The following is a 15,798-nucleotide window of genomic DNA, read 5'->3' as shown; positions in this document are numbered from 1 at the left end:
CAACCATTCGTACATATAGCTACGAAAAGTAAAGCACGGTAATTCATACGTATATCACATGTTATAGTCCTGTCAGCACTACATAGACTGATGCAGTATAAAACCGGGAAGATCCATATAGGGAGGAGGTCAGTGTGGATGTTTGAGTCCCAAAACACAGGGCTTTCTAGCCGGAGAGCATACCAATTGCATTCATGAGAATGCTTTGCATCAGATTACACACCCGGCTCCTCTTAAAAATGGAAGGGAGAGTGTAATCTAATGTGTCCTCAAATGCAAGAGAGGCTCACTTGTTTCTAGTTGCAAATTAACCCCACCTCTTCAATTTCTGGCTTTGTCACCCAAAACCATGATCAGGGGTCTCATTTATAAACGTGGCGTACGCACAAAACGGGGCTGAAAATGTGCATACGCCACTTCCCACGCAAAGATTGTGATTTATAAAAAACAAACTTGACGGGAGAATGTGTGGTCCTCCACGCAAAATCGGACCCATGTGCCATGTGCCCATACGCACATTTTGGAGACAAAATAGGAATTGGCGACGCAGATGGTGAGGTGGTGAACTGAAGTCAGACTGCAGAAAGTAAATGGGAAAAACGATTACTCGTAATATTTTCAAGTATCGTTGCCTCACGCACATTTTTTCACTCTATATCATCCACGTTACAATGAAGATTAAATCCAGCAGTTATTTGCACTTGTACTGAGTGATACTTGTTCCATAAACACCTTGTAAAATCCAACTCAAATCTTTAATAAAAATGTGTTCTTAATGTTTAATCGGCGCTGTCTCGCTGTCACATTGTCCGTTACGGAGCGCAGGAGGAGGAAATGGCCCGACTGCATGGAATACAGGATAGCATAAAATACCCTAACATTAGATAACGGCAGGACACAGTGTAAATAACTAAATATCTGTCTTTACAACTCTGCATATATCATCAAATGTCAAAGTCTGGAAATACAGCTGTTAAGCTCTCGAGCACTTGTTACACTTAATGTCCTTATTATCGGTCCTAACTTTAATACTGTTCGTGACAAAACCTGCATGAAGAAAAGTGTGTTTGTCTATTAGACTTTCTTTCGTCTTCAAATTGTATCTCCGGGTGAGGGATCCCACTAGTTGATGCTGTGTCGGCAAGGTGTTAACAATCACAAATTGTTGTAAACAAATACTGCGGTGAACCCGTGCGTAATGCTGCATGATGGCACTGCTGGCCCTGCAGGAGGACTCCGCCAATGGAAGAATCAGGAGAAAAAGAGACTTCAGGGACCATGACGATGACTGGCTAATATATGCCGATTTAGATTCCCTAAAGCTGAGCTCTTGGATCTATGTATTGAATTGGGTCCAGTAGGGCAACGCGCCGGAACCGTGCCATCCCGGTCCAAATACAGGTCCTCGCCACTCTGGGGGAAACCGGCTGGTTCCAGAGGGAAATGTCAGACAGCTTTTTAATAAATATTATATATAATCTTCAACTTTATCACTAAGGCTTGTTTGGATATAATATATAGTTCTGTGAAATCTTATTATATACGTCTGGTATATCGAAGCTGTCCCCGAGTGCCGTAATGCCTGCCGTTTTGGACGTATTTTTAATACATGTAGTTATAGATCAGGTTTCCCTACACTGTGCAAGAACAGTCCGAAATTATAATTCAATTTGCAGCAATTCCTGAACGTCTGAGAAGTTTTTTGCTTTTTCTCCGCCAGTCATCATGATTCGATCTAACAACTGCCAGTGTCATTCATATACTGATCAGCATTCACGAGGTGCTTTGCATTGACTATTTATGGTTAAAATGGCGTGTACAGGGCGGGATAAGAGGCTTTCAAGTACGCACACTTGTAGGTAATCTCTGATTTATAAAGGGAACTTTGCTTACAGGTGTGCGTACACATGGTTTTATAAATCTGACTTTTTTTTGGCGTACGCCATTTTGGGCTTTTAGGCGTACGTACACTTATAGTAAGGATCCTACGCACAGTTTTATAAATGAGAACCCTGGGCTCTCCAGGGTGCAGGAATTTTCCCTTTCATTGGGAAATGTTTTATTGTTTGTACCTCTGGTTGCCAAATGGGGTCTAAAAGACAACGCATGGGGCTATTACAAGAAAGGGTTTGAAGACTTAAGGGTTCGGTAAACTTGAAACAAACTGAATCTGACTTCTCGCCCAACTGTCTAAAGATAAATGAGCTTATACCTGCTCCAGGCTGTTGTATGTGTTCAGCTGGAAGGAAGGGGGGTGGTAACAGAAGAATGATAGAAAGGCAGAACACCAGTAGCCTGGCTCCGCCCTCCTACGTACTTCCGCTCATTTTTCATTTCCCTTCAGTACTCCATCTGGGTTTGTGGTATATTCTTGGGTTTTCTCCGGTCAAATATTTGGCAGTCCAATCAGTGAACAGAGGGAGTGGCTGAGAACGATGACGTTGAGGACGTGCACTAGAAAGATGCGAGCGAAGCCATTTGGTCCATTGTGGCAGCAACACTGTTGAATATCCAGAAGTTAAAGCCCGAGCAAGAACAATCTTTGCTGAGTTGTGTTGGTGGCCATGATGTTGTGGCCCTCCTCCCCACAGGGTTCGGGAAAAGTTAGATTTTCCAGCTCGCTCCGTTAGTGGTGAAGGAGTTGGCTAAGGCTAAAGCTAGCGATGCTAATGCTAAATATAAGCCGATAGTTGTTGTCGGTCTCCCCTCTTGTTGAACATGCGCATGACATACGTCACGACCAAACGTTAGCGATTGGTTATGGCAGATCCAGAGTGGCTCTGGGCAGATCCAAAAGTTTTAAACTTCAGCAGAGTACCCGCCTTCAAGGAAGTTAACACTTGTCAATGGAGAGAGGCCAGACTCTCTGTACAAATGAAATGTACGAGAGTCTGGTAGGACCAGGCTAGAACACCAGAGGATTGAGAAATAAATTATTATTGAAAGGTTTGTAACACCCATCTGTATCTTCTGCTGTGCTGCATTTCTGGAATCTGAGAAACTTATAATATATATTATTTATATATATATTACTTATATATTATTGGACTTATAAAGCTAGGAGTTTTCATTTTGCATCTTATATCTATCATCTTATATTGGGACAAGAGGGCGGAATTGGGAAGAATGACCCAATGGTGCTGCACTAAGCTAAACGCTAGAGAGGGAACGTCGCAGATTTTTTACCGGTTGATGCGAGTCATCCAGCAGACTTTTGCCAGCGGGTAAACATGGATCTCCGTGCCGATTGGTGGTATTGCTATGGAAAAAGTACGCAGGGCAAAACTCTGGTAAGCTCAAATTACGTTTAACCATGTGTCCTGCTAATTTAAATAGCTCACATTACTGTATTGTGTGAACAGTAATCTTCATTCAACATTGTAAGTGGAATTTTCTTTTCGGGGATGCAAATGTTTCACCAAAACAAGTTGCTTCCCGAGATTATTTTGCAGAGCCTCCATCGCTGAATCCAGAGCTTAGCGCCTCCCAAAACAATTGTGATTGGGTTAAAGGAATGCAAACAACCCAGAGCGTTTTTTTCTCCTATCCAAGAATGTATCAGTGGTGTAGCCAGACTTTACTCCACAGGGCTGTAGAGATAGAGCTGGCAATGTGAGACTACTGTTTTAGTAACTTTACAAGGACTGTGCAAGACATTCATAGGACAAAGGAAACAAAACAATGGTAAAGAATAACAATGGAGAGATTGGATAGAGAGACAGTGGGAGAAGCAGGGTTACAGAAAAAGTGATGAAGATGATGGTGGGATGTGCAGAGTGAGGGAGGAGGCACATCAGAGTCAAACAGGGACTGAGAAAGAGGAGGGGATGAAGAGAATGTGAGAGAGATAATTCAGTTACATGACTCAGGTTTGTTCAGAAAGCTGCCAGAGCTGCAGCTATCTGCAGATCTCTGCAGATGGAGGTTGAGGATGGAGCCCAGCTCTGCTGTCCACAGTTCCCAAACACCTCCTGCAGGAAGCCCTTGTCTCCTTGGCCCGAGACAGTTACCATTGTGTTCTACTCCATGTCTCTGATCACTGTGGCTCTCAACCTGCTCATCATCATCTCTATCTCCCACTTCAGGCAGATATTAACTTCTCAGCTTCTCTCTACAGAATTTTTAACTTAAAAATGTGAACAGCTGCTGTACATTTAGAAGAATTGTCTTTGAGCTAGTACTGAATAATGTTGCTCCAAATGTCTGACTTTGATGCCAGAGACTGTTGTTCATGTCCACTCTCTTACCAATATTAAGCATTGCTTTCTGTCCACCGTGACCTCAACCAAGACATTTTAACTGTCTACACTTAAACATATGGTAACCACTGATGTGGTGGATCGGAAAATATTCAAACTCATATGGATTTTTATTTTCATTGTGAATACTGGTTTTTGTTGTTTTGTCACTATTGTTGGTTAAATTGTGCTTTTCTCTTTCCCTCCAGGCAGCTCCACACACCCACCAACATCCTCCTCCTCTCTCTGGCTGTCTCAGACCTTCTAGTGGGTCTCCTGCTGATGCCTGTAGAAGTTCTCCGAACAACATCCTGCTGGTATTTTGGTGACTTTGTGTGTGCTACCTATACTCTTCTTTCAGGCATCTTTACCTCTGCCTCAATAGGTGACATGGTGCTCATATCAGTTGACCGTTATGTGGCTATTTGTGACCCTATGCACTACACCACTAAAGTCACTGCGAGAAGAGTTCAATTCTGTGTTTGTCTGTGTTGGCTCTATTCTGTTTCCTATAGCTTTCTCTATTTAAAGAATCTCCCGACTCAATCAGGGAGTTATAAATCCTGCTACGGAGCATGTTTGATTGTCATTACCAATAACTCAGTGACTGTTGAGCTTGTTCTGAGCTTTATTGTTCCAGTTACAGTCATCATAGCTCTGTATCTGGGAATATTTGCTGTGGCTGTGTCTCAGGCTCGTGCCATGCGCTCTCACATTACAGCTGTTACACTCCAGCTTTCAGTGACTCCAAAGGCAAAGAAATCAGAGCTGAAAGCAGCCAGGACTCTTGGTGTTCTTGTAGTTGTGTTTCTAATGTGTTTCTGCCCATATTACTGTTTCTTTATTGCAGGTGACAGCTTGCTCACTGCCTTATCTGCATCCTTTGTAATATATCTGTTCTATTGTAACTCTTGCCTAAACCCTGTGATCTATGCCTTGTTTTACCCCTGGTTTAGAAAAGCAGTTAAACTCATTGTAACTCTTCAGATACTGCAGCCTGGCTCCTGTGATACCAACATGCTGTAGAGAGGCTGTGGAGGGACTCAGATCAGATTTGGTCTAAGGATTTAATGAATATGTTCCTGCTGTTCAGTGAGTGAATTATCAAATATAGAAGGTGAACATATGCTTTACTTTTTTAACGTCCAAATTGTGTATGATCAACAATTGAAAGACCTGTGCTTCAGCTTTATCTTGTTGTGTATTCTCTCTGATGCTGCTGCATTTAAAGAAAGAGTCATAAGCACCATATACCATATGTCATACTATATCTTTTTTTCCTAGGGAAACTTTTTTTCTTTGTGATAGGGAACATTTCAACCCAACACAACAAAAGAGCTACTAAAGCTTTGTATTTACGTCTCTATGTTTGGTGAAAGCATCACCCCTGTTATGTGTGTCCATTTTGTTGCAAACAGAATTGACTCTTGCCTGCTGGGCTCCTGTTTCACTGAGAAAAGATGCCCCTGAACAGACACACTTTCCCATCAAGTATAGAAAAACATCAGCTGCATCAACTGTAATTGTGTTTCACATAAAACTGTCAGTACAAAAAGATCTTGGCCCCTTTACAATGTTATTTTAATCATTTCAGTTTAGTGTCATTCATATGTGATCCCTGTATAACATATCTTGTCTTTATGACAGAATAATTTAAAGCACTATGAAGTCCTGTTTCAAGTAAAAAAATAGATTTGAAAAGACAGGATTATCTACAGTTCATCAGATTATTGCAGTCAAATTTCCATCCATATATATATATATATATATATATATATATATGTAGCGGACTCAGGACACACCACAAAATCACCACAACACCACAGCTCTCTTTGGATCTTTGTTTTACTGAGTGAGTCTGTAATGACACAACATGTGACAGGGACTGCATCAGTTCCACACACCCTCTTCTCAGACTACTGTCTCTCTCAGTTTCCAAAACACAGTCTAAAGATAACAAAACATTTACACAGTTTAGTAAAACGAAATGATCGTATAGTGGTTATTTTCTTTGACAATCATACCTGTAATGACACAACATGTGACAGGGACTGCATCAGTTCCACACACCCTCTTCTCAGACTACTGTGAGGGATACATAAAATAATAAAGTAAAACAAATGCAAAATAAAGTAAACATGCCCTGTCTCATGTGTAATAGATCACAGGTAAACACAGAACCTCATATGTGCACACACACTAGAACAGTACAAATACACATCAGCAGCATGCAGCGGCAAAGCAGCGGCACTTCAAAAGGGTCACAGTGCAATACAAACTTTCGCAATAACTTTGAAACACATTACAATACAGACTCCAGCCCTACACACCACATCTGTCCCTCATCACTCCTCCAGAACATAGTCATGACATAGTGCATCAACATTGGAATTACATTTATAAGTGGAATACTCTGTCAACGTACCTGTCTCTCTCAGTTTCCAAAACAGACTGAGAGAGAGACGCTCATGCGCATGTACCACAATACACAGGTGATTCGCTGATCACAATTATCAACATATCTAAACGAAAATAAATGTACATGAAACATTACTGCTTTCTTTTGGGCTGAAAACAATTCAACAACAGTGACAAGGCTAATCTAACACAATCACTGCATTTTAAATGACATTATAAGAAGGTAGTAAAATCCATACTCCCTCCCCTGTCATTGTCGACAAATGGAACATCCTGTTTCCTCTTTTGAGACAGTACCACTTAAGAAAATAAAGTTAGCTGGAATATACACAAAACACACTATTACATATATATATATATATATATATATATATATATATATATATATATATATATATATATATATATATATATATATATAGAGAGAGAGAGAGAGAGAGAGAGAGAGAGATATTCACAATGTAATATTGTGTATTTTTATAGATTTTTCACACTGATGTGAAATGACAAGAGACAATAATGACATGTTGAAAACTCCAGAACAAAAATTAAACTAGGTGTTTTATTAGCCTTCATACTCCTGGACATCTGAGTGGGATTGTTGTATTCAAACCTGCCCAAACCAACCACACCAAGGGGGAAAACCAACCCTAGTGTGATTCAACCAAACTAAATGAGGCAGGTGTTAAAGCCTGAGTCCGTTTTTTGGTGGTCTACTTTTCGGTCCACTTGGATGAGAGATGCCTGCTAAAACACCCTTAGTATAGCAGCCTGTGCCATGCAACAATTATTGTTCAGTGTAGAGCTACATTATCTGCACACTTAAACTGCCAGAGTTGTTCAAGAAATGCTCTGCTGACTTACCAGAAGATGGAGCTGTTGATTTGTATTTTGCAGGATAGAATGAAGTAAAGCAGTTGCGATGACGAGGTGAATAGTGGTGTAGTCAAGTCAACCTTTGTCAAGTCCAAGACCAGCACTAGTCAAGACCGAGTCCAGATGAGAGACAGAAAAATAGAATCCTCTTCCAGACCACTTAGATTCTTGTTCATAATGTATGTGATGCAAGAGGCACTATATTTTTTATTTTAAGATAATCATTTTGCATTATTTTTAGTAATGATCCAAAAGCAAGTACAGTGTAACAACACTGTAGGATCAAATGAGGCTATAGACAGGTGTCACAGGTGTCACTAAAAACACAGGTGTCCCTAAAAATGCTAATGTTCCCATTTTTGAAACTTATCACTTGTCTTAAAGAATCCACAGTACAAAGTGTTCAGTGACATTGTGTCTGTGGCCGAAATCAAAAAAAGCTCTCGCTGCTCGGCCCCTAATTATCATCAAGGGATTTATAGGAAATTTCTTCAGGTATGTAAGGTATATCAAAAGTGGCCAACCGTACTCATCCCAGAGCTGAGAAATATAGTACACCCAAAAGTAAGTGAAAGAGCAAGACACTCCAATGGAGTTATTCACTGAAAAAAACCGTTACCATGGAAACAATGTTTTTTTGCACTTCATCAAAGGACCAAAAAATGTAGTCCATTTAGCAAAATTGTGATAATATATATGTGGGTACATGTAACATACACCACAAGGATGAGAGCACAATAGTAGCATCAGACATAATGATGAGATAATCTTTAAGAAGTGTGAATGGATCAAACTGACACTCCAAAATCCACTATGAAAACTAAAGATCAAGATGAAAGAGTAACATCAATATTGAACAGGCTGGCCTGTTTTGTAGCTCACTTGAACAAATCAAGCTAAAAGAGATGAAGAAAACAGTAAACACTTAAAAGATAGTTCAGTAAAATAGGTCAAACTATGCTAAGCCTAATGAAGCTATGGACTTGATTTAAAATATGCAGGACAGTTGTCCACAGCACAATCTGCTTGGAACTCGGAACCATTGAGGCCGTAGGCAGGTTCTGATCTCAGCGAGCTGTTATCTGGGTGATGTCACAAGTGTGGAAGAAATTGCAGGAATTGTTTATACTACTGTATGCAGTAAAATGTTTTAATGCACCATGAGCTAAACGTAAATTTGTGGAGGACAGTCTAGAGATGGAGTTGCCCAAATTTGGTGTCAATTGCAACAGAAGCTAGCTGATACTAGCGATTTCTAGTTGGCAACATATTTTGGGCTTCATTTAATAAACATAACCTGTATTTACCTTGTCTATTTATGTCTATTTATTTCTATTTCTCAGTGTTAATCACCGGCGTCTGTACAGCATCAGCAGGGGTCGCAATTGTTGTTTATGTGTGTGATGTCAAAAACTGTAACTGGGAGTACAACAATTTGGTACGAGTTCACGGGTAGTAAGTTAGGGGTTTGACTGCCATTCCAGGGCACTTTCACGGGTAGAAGGTTGTGGAAACATGAGTTACGGGTTGCCTGGAATGCGCCCTCAGTCTTTCCCACTGTTTCTGAGGCCTGAAGCTGCATTTAGACGGACAACAATGTGTAAAAAAAAAACTAAACACAGCACTCCTATTCATTTACATGAGACCTCTCTGTTGATGCAGCAGGGCTTTGGTCAAATAAAAGGTCAGGGCCATCCGGTAACCTGGTACAACTTTTGCTGGCACATTACAACATAATAACTTAATATGTGTGTGTGGTGTTTGTATGACAAGAACAGATACTTGCACAAACCAATTCCGTGAATGAACTGGTCAAGGGGTAACTATGTCAGTTCACTTTTCAAGAGAAGTAAATAAGGCACTAGAATTGCCAATATTCCTGCTGATGGTGTTTGAATAAAAGGTTTGCCGAGACTTATGTCTTTCTGAATTATTAATATGAAGCGTCTTTTTAAAGCTGTCATAGTGTGCATGTGGTGGAAGTGGCTCCAATGGGGACGGATTGTCCAGAGTATAGGTCTGATGGTAAGTGGGACCATAAATACTTCGATGAAGTAGCATTCGTCAGGTGGAAGTTTTATGCAAGCTCAGCTCCAAATCCTGTGTCTCCTGAACCCATCAATCCAGCCGAGTCCGCTAGCCTCGGAATAATTAGCCTCCGGCCTGTCTGCCTTGACCCAGTTAGCCCTTCCCTTCTTTGGTCCAGTATATCCTGATCCCAATGAGCCTTCAATGAACCAGTTGAGGTGCCACCCTGCTGTCGACCATCTTTCATTGGGTATCGCCTTGGCTTTTTCAGATGGTATCCTGTGTTCGAGTCCCCAGAAGAAGGCCTGGTTCCCATGGCTACTGAGGCTGCCCAGCACGTTGACGTCTCAGCTGCCCAGTGCCACAGTCACCCATCATTGATTACGCTCACGGCCAAGCTCAGCCAGGTTAAATCTGAGGTCTACTGCATCACCATTATCCAGTCCCCAGGCTTTTTGTCTAAGTTCTCTCTACACTGCTGACCTCCATTGTCCATGTCAACCTTGTCTTTGGTTCTTCCCTTTTTTGGCTTCATATGCCCCCAAAAAGGGCTGCAGGGAAAGAGCTATGGAAGACACAACAGCTTGAAGCACTGCAGTCTTAGTCTTTGAAATTGGTATAAACCAAAATTAGGGTTAGCCAGGTGTGTTACGTGCCGATGTGTCTTTAATTGCAGGGCAGAAAAACGCTCTAAGAAATACTGTCTCAAATAAACCTTTGCCCAGTTTTAAGCTACATTTTTACGTTACAGAATTTAGATCTTGGTGGTTTTTATCCTAATGTTTTACCCGGATGAGCGATTTTAGTCATTGATTGCCTGGATTTTAAGTTATTTTATGTTATTAGGGAGGGACTGGGTTAGCCCTGCTGCACCCAACGCTGCTTTCACACCTCCTGAAGATTTCCCTCGACCCAGAAAGATCAAGTCATTGTTCAGGAATGCCAACAAAGAGATTGCTGAATTTAGGTTTGCCGGCTTTCCGAGGAATTGAAGACAAAAGACTCCCTGCTTATGCCTGACGTCTAGGTTGCTGCAGCTTTATCTTCCTGTGCCGTGGGTTGTGTGGCCACATATTTTGGTTCATTGTGGAACTAATGATCCTTTTCATCACTTCAGTGAACAAACAGAAGCAGGATTTTAACCTTCTCGTTGATGTTTTGAAGAGTACTGGAAAGCCTGTTTTATCTCTGGCCCACTTCCGTCTCTTGGTTGTGGAGCTGGACGTTTTAGAAGACTCCTCAACCTTCAGACTGGCTTTAGTGCGCCAGCAGGCTCCACATCATAGGTTTATATGCTGACTGAGACTTGGCAGAGGAGCATGGAAAATGGCCCCCTTTGAATTTGACCACCACCGGGCTGTTCTTTTATCAGTACTCCTAGGACCTCGGGTCGGGCTGGAGGGCTCCCTGTGTTGTATAGGAACTGTTTTTAAAATTGGTCGGTGTCCATCTGGGTTTTTTCGTCATTTGAACTGCAAGTGACTAAAGTTGGTAGTTCAAATCCTTTTCAATGTATTTTAATTTACCCAACGCCCAAGTTCTAACAGTTCTTTTATGTCTGAATTCAATGATTTTTTTTATCCTCTATTATTGGGTTGGACAAAGTAGTTATGGTTGGTTATTTAAATATTCACGTCAATGACTTTCTTGCACCTTTGCTGCTGATTTTCTTGTCTTTTAATTTTACTCAAAATGTGTCTGGTCCCACACACATGAGGGGTCAATCTTTGGACCTTGTTCTCACACTTTAAATCTTGACTCTATTTGCTCGGAGGAACAGCATGTTACTGACCGACACTGGTTCGAAACCGTTCCCTATCCCAAGCTCATCAAGAAGGCCGACTCGATGGTCGGGGCTGAACTACAGACGGTCCAGCAGGTGGCAGGGGTCAGAACACTAAATGAACTAGGATCAATACTGACCAACCCTGCACACCCACTCCACCTCCTGAAGGTGATAAACAGGAGCACCTTCAGTCAAAGACTGATGGCACCAATGTGTAAGTCAGAGCGGTATAGGAAGTCCTTCATACCAGCTGCTATACGACTCTATAAATTCCTGCAAAGGACTAATAAAAGGATCTAGAGGTGTTTGAATTCTCCTCGGTTAATTTCATTCGGTATTTAGTCCACTATAAAATACCTGCAATGCACTACTAATTTGAATGTACATACTATGTACCCTACATTTTACTCCCATATACCACAATGCAATGCATCCGTGTTTTCCTGGCGGAGAAGAAGAAGCAGAAGTACCCGCGAAAACTGAAAAGGAAAAATCAACCTTTTACTATCCTCCTGAGTGCTCGGTTTGTTTCAGGGACGTATTAGAAGTTATTTTGTTTGTGTTTGTTTACATGATCATCCATCAACCATCCATCACACAAATAACCTGCGCATCTACTGATGCAACAATGGGTTCAGAGTGTCCGAAATCTCGTTTTGTCTATTCCTATGTAGTTCACTATTTGAACACTATATAGAGAATAGTCAGTGAGTGAATGAGGGAACGGTTTCGAACACAGCTCATGACATGTTGTTTAACCTTTTTTAAGTCTTTTAATTAAGATTTCCTGCCCAGTAAACGTGTAAGCTGCCCTTGCATTTTTAATCGCTTTTCAGACGAAAAGTTTTTACAGCTTTTGACCAGAGCACAGTGTTGTTTTCTCACTCTGACAATATCTTCTCACTCTGACAATAACTGTCTAGTCCACTCCTTCAATACATATACTCCTCCGTTTGGATGAAATGGTTCCATTTAAAATGAGTTGTTCCCTTGTCAACTCATCCCCCTGGTTAAATGACTCCATTCGCTGTTTCCGGCATTAATGTCGGTAAACTGAATGACAGATGCTGTAATAGTACAGCAATAGCTCCTCCAAACTAACGTCTTTGGGACTTGAGACTAACTTGGGGGCTGAGCAAACACTGACTGATGCATCTATGATGTAGCATCTAAGCTAACCTTTTTAGGATTGGCCATTGTTGTTTTAAACGAACAGTGGCCCAGCACACACACCTAAACCATGCCCTTAGCTGCCAGTAGCTCTGCATAGGACAGTGACTGGCTGGGCCTCGGTGGCTCGGACAGCAAACCATAGATTGTAAATATAGTGGATGTAGCACTAGACCTTACTCCACAGGGCTGTAGAGATAGAGCAGGTAATGCAAGACTTCTATTTTTGAAATTTGAAAAGTTATCTGTAGGACAATAATAGGACAAAGGAAAGGAAACAAGTGTAGAAAATGACAAAAGAGAGATTGGATAGAGAGACAGTGAGAAAGTCAGGGTTGCAGAGAGAGCGATGATGATGTTGCAGAGATGATGACTCTGTGCCGAGTGAGGGAGGAGGGGCATCACAGTCAAACAGGGACTGAGAGAGAGGAGGGGATGAAGAGAATGTGAGAGAGATAATTCAGTTACATGACTCAGGTTTGTTCAGAAAGCTGCCAGAGCTGCAGCTATCTGCAGATCTCTGCAGATGGAGGTTGAGGACGGAGCCCAGCTCTGCTTTCCACAGTTCCCAAACACCTCCTGCAGGAAGCCCTTGGCTCCTTGGCCCCAAACAGTTACCATTATGCTGTACTCCATCTCTCTGATCACTGTGACTCTCAACCTGCTCATCATCATCTCAATCTCCCACTTCAGGCAGATATTAACTTCTCAGCTTCTCTCTACAGGAATTGTAACTCAAAAATGTGAACAGCTGCTGTACATTTAGAAGAATTGTCTTTGAACTAGTACTGAATAATGTTGCACCAAATATCTGACTTTGATGCCAGAGACTGTTGTTCATGTCCACTCTTTTAACAATATTAAGTATTGTTTCTGTCCACCGTGACCTCAACCAAGTCATTTTAACTGTCTACACTTAAACATATGGTAACTACTGATGTGGTGGAACGGAAAATGTTCAAACTCATATGGATTTTTATTTTCATTTTGAATACTGGTTTTGGTTGTTTTGTCACTCTTTTTGGTTCAATGGTGCTTTTCTCTTTCCCTCCGGGCCTCCTGCTGATGCCGGGAGAAATCTTCCGACCAACATCCTGCTGGTATTTTGGTGACTTTGTGTGTGCTACCTATGCTCTTCTTTCAGTCATCATTCCCTCAGCCTCAATAGGTGACATAGTGCTCATATCAGTTGACCGTTATGTAGCTATATGTGACCCTCTGCATTACACCACTAAAGTCACTGCGAGAAGAGTTAAATTCTGTGTTTGTCTGTGTTGGCTCTGTTCTTTTTCCTACAGCCTTCTCTTTGTAAAGGATCTTCCGACTCAAAATGTGACTGATATATCTTGCTACGGAGAATGTTTGTTATACAGTGATGACATCTCACTGTTTTTTGATCTTTTAGTTAACTTCATTGTTCCAGTTACTGTCATCATAGCTCTGTATCTGAGAGTATTTGCCGTGGCTGTGTCTCAGGCTCGTGCCATGCGCTCTCACATTACAGCTGTCACACTCCAGCATTCAGTGACTCCAAAGGCAAAGAAATCAGAGCTGAAAGCAGCCAGGAAACTTGGTGTTCTTGTAGTTGTTTTTCTAATATGTTTCTGCCCGTTATACACATTAGGATTAGAACATTTTATCTCATTTATTGTTTCAATTAAACCCTTTTTAAACATTCTGTTCTGTTTTAACTCTTGTCTAAACCCTGTGATGTATGCCTTCTTGTACCCCTGGTTTAGAAAAGCAGTTAAACTTATTGTAACTCTTCAGATACTGCAGCCTGGCTCCTCTGAGACCAACATGCTGTAGAGAGGCTGAGATCAGACTTGGTCTAAGGATAAATTAATGAATATGTTCCTGCTGTTCAGTGAGTGAATTATCAAATACAGAAAGTGAAGATATGATTACCCGTCAATTAAAAGACCTGTGGTTCAGCTATTGTTTGTTGTGCACTTTTCCTCTCTGCAAAGAGTCATAAGCACCATATCCTGTTTCTAGCTAATCACCCGGTTTAATGCAAGCTTTAAATTCACTGACACTTATGAAGGACGCTTTCTTCCCAGGGAACCGTTTTTCCTTTTGATGGAAACATTTCACACACATTTTGTTGCTAACAGAAAGAACAGGCCTGCTGGGCTCCTGTTTCACAGAGAAAAAAGATGCCCCTGAACAGCCACACTTTCCTGTCAAGTAGAGAAAACCATCAGCTGTTGTTTATCAGATACAACTGTCAGCACAAAAGATCATGTTCTCTTTCAGCTCAGGGAGAAAAGTTGTTTTTTTCACTTTAGTGCCATTCATGTTTGATCCCTGTATCACATTTGATGTCTCTATGACACAAATATTTAAATCACTATAAAGTTCTTTTGGCAAAAAGTTAAACAACAGGTACTTTTAAAAGACAGGATTATTTACAGTTCATCAGATAATATCAGTTACATTTAACTCATTTTAGACAAATTATGTGAATGCGATGGGTTGCCATTCAAAATATTTTTTTTTTTAGAGAAATGATCACATTTAATGTCAGTCATTCAACTGTACATAGCATTGTGATTTTTTTGTCAAGTTGCATGAAATATAATAAACAAGACATATTCATAATGTAACTTCATGTCCTGGACTGGTCAAGAAAAATGACAAGAGACAACAATGATATGGTGAAACACAGAAATAAAACAATTTGATTACCGTGTCTCTAAGAACACGAGTCACCAGGGGTTGCAAGTCTGCAGGGAATTAATCAGTTAAACAGACAGAACCAGATACTCTTACTGGCGTTTTCCAATCCTCCCTAATTCTCACTAAGTGATAGGCATTTCAGATGTATGAAGCTGCATTTAGACAACATTGTGTGAAAAAATGCAGCCCTTTCATTCATTTAAATAGGGCCACTCTGTTGAGGCAGTAGGGCTTTGTTAAATACAATAAAGCAGTGGTACAACTTTTGCTGGCAGGTAATGTGACGTCATCCAGAAAGGTGTCGCGTCTGTAAATAGGGTCAGGAAGGGAGGGATTCATTAAAGTCAGAGAGAAACTAGGGCTAGGGTTAAATGTGATGAAAAAGTATTTGATTGTTTAGGTGTCTTATTAGCCTTCATACTCCTGGGCATCTGAGTGTAATTGTTGTATTCAAACCTGCCCAAACTAACCACACCAAGGGGGGAAACCAACCCTAGTGGGATTCAACCAAACTAAATGAGGCAGGTGTGACAGCCTGTGCCATGTAACAGTTATTGTTCAGTGTAGAGCTACATGATCTGCAAACTTAAACTGCCACAG

General features: G+C 41.0%; 2 protein-coding genes across 2 annotated transcripts; both read left to right on the top strand.

The window, feature by feature from the left end:
• Positions 1–3,775: 3,775 nt before the first annotated feature.
• LOC116043398 (trace amine-associated receptor 7a-like) lies at positions 3,776–5,295 on the top strand. The gene is made up of 2 exons (XM_031290445.2): positions 3,776–4,085; positions 4,448–5,295. Exons 1-2 carry the CDS (start codon positions 3,919–3,921, stop codon positions 5,262–5,264), a joined length of 984 nt encoding a protein of 327 aa, XP_031146305.1. The 5' UTR covers positions 3,776–3,918; the 3' UTR covers positions 5,265–5,295.
• A 7,637-nt stretch (positions 5,296–12,932) lies between these two features.
• Positions 12,933–14,456, top strand: LOC118495656 (trace amine-associated receptor 1-like). The gene is made up of 2 exons (XM_036004567.1): positions 12,933–13,233; positions 13,533–14,456. Exons 1-2 carry the CDS (start codon positions 13,043–13,045, stop codon positions 14,323–14,325), a joined length of 984 nt encoding a protein of 327 aa, XP_035860460.1. The 5' UTR covers positions 12,933–13,042; the 3' UTR covers positions 14,326–14,456.
• Positions 14,457–15,798: the final 1,342 nt, after the last annotated feature.

This window comes from Sander lucioperca, chromosome 8 (genome assembly GCF_008315115.2).
Source record: "Sander lucioperca isolate FBNREF2018 chromosome 8, SLUC_FBN_1.2, whole genome shotgun sequence".
Lineage (NCBI taxonomy): Eukaryota > Metazoa > Chordata > Actinopteri > Perciformes > Percidae > Sander > Sander lucioperca.
Note: the sequence above shows the minus strand (reverse complement) of the source record. Positions and strands in the feature narration are given on the sequence as shown.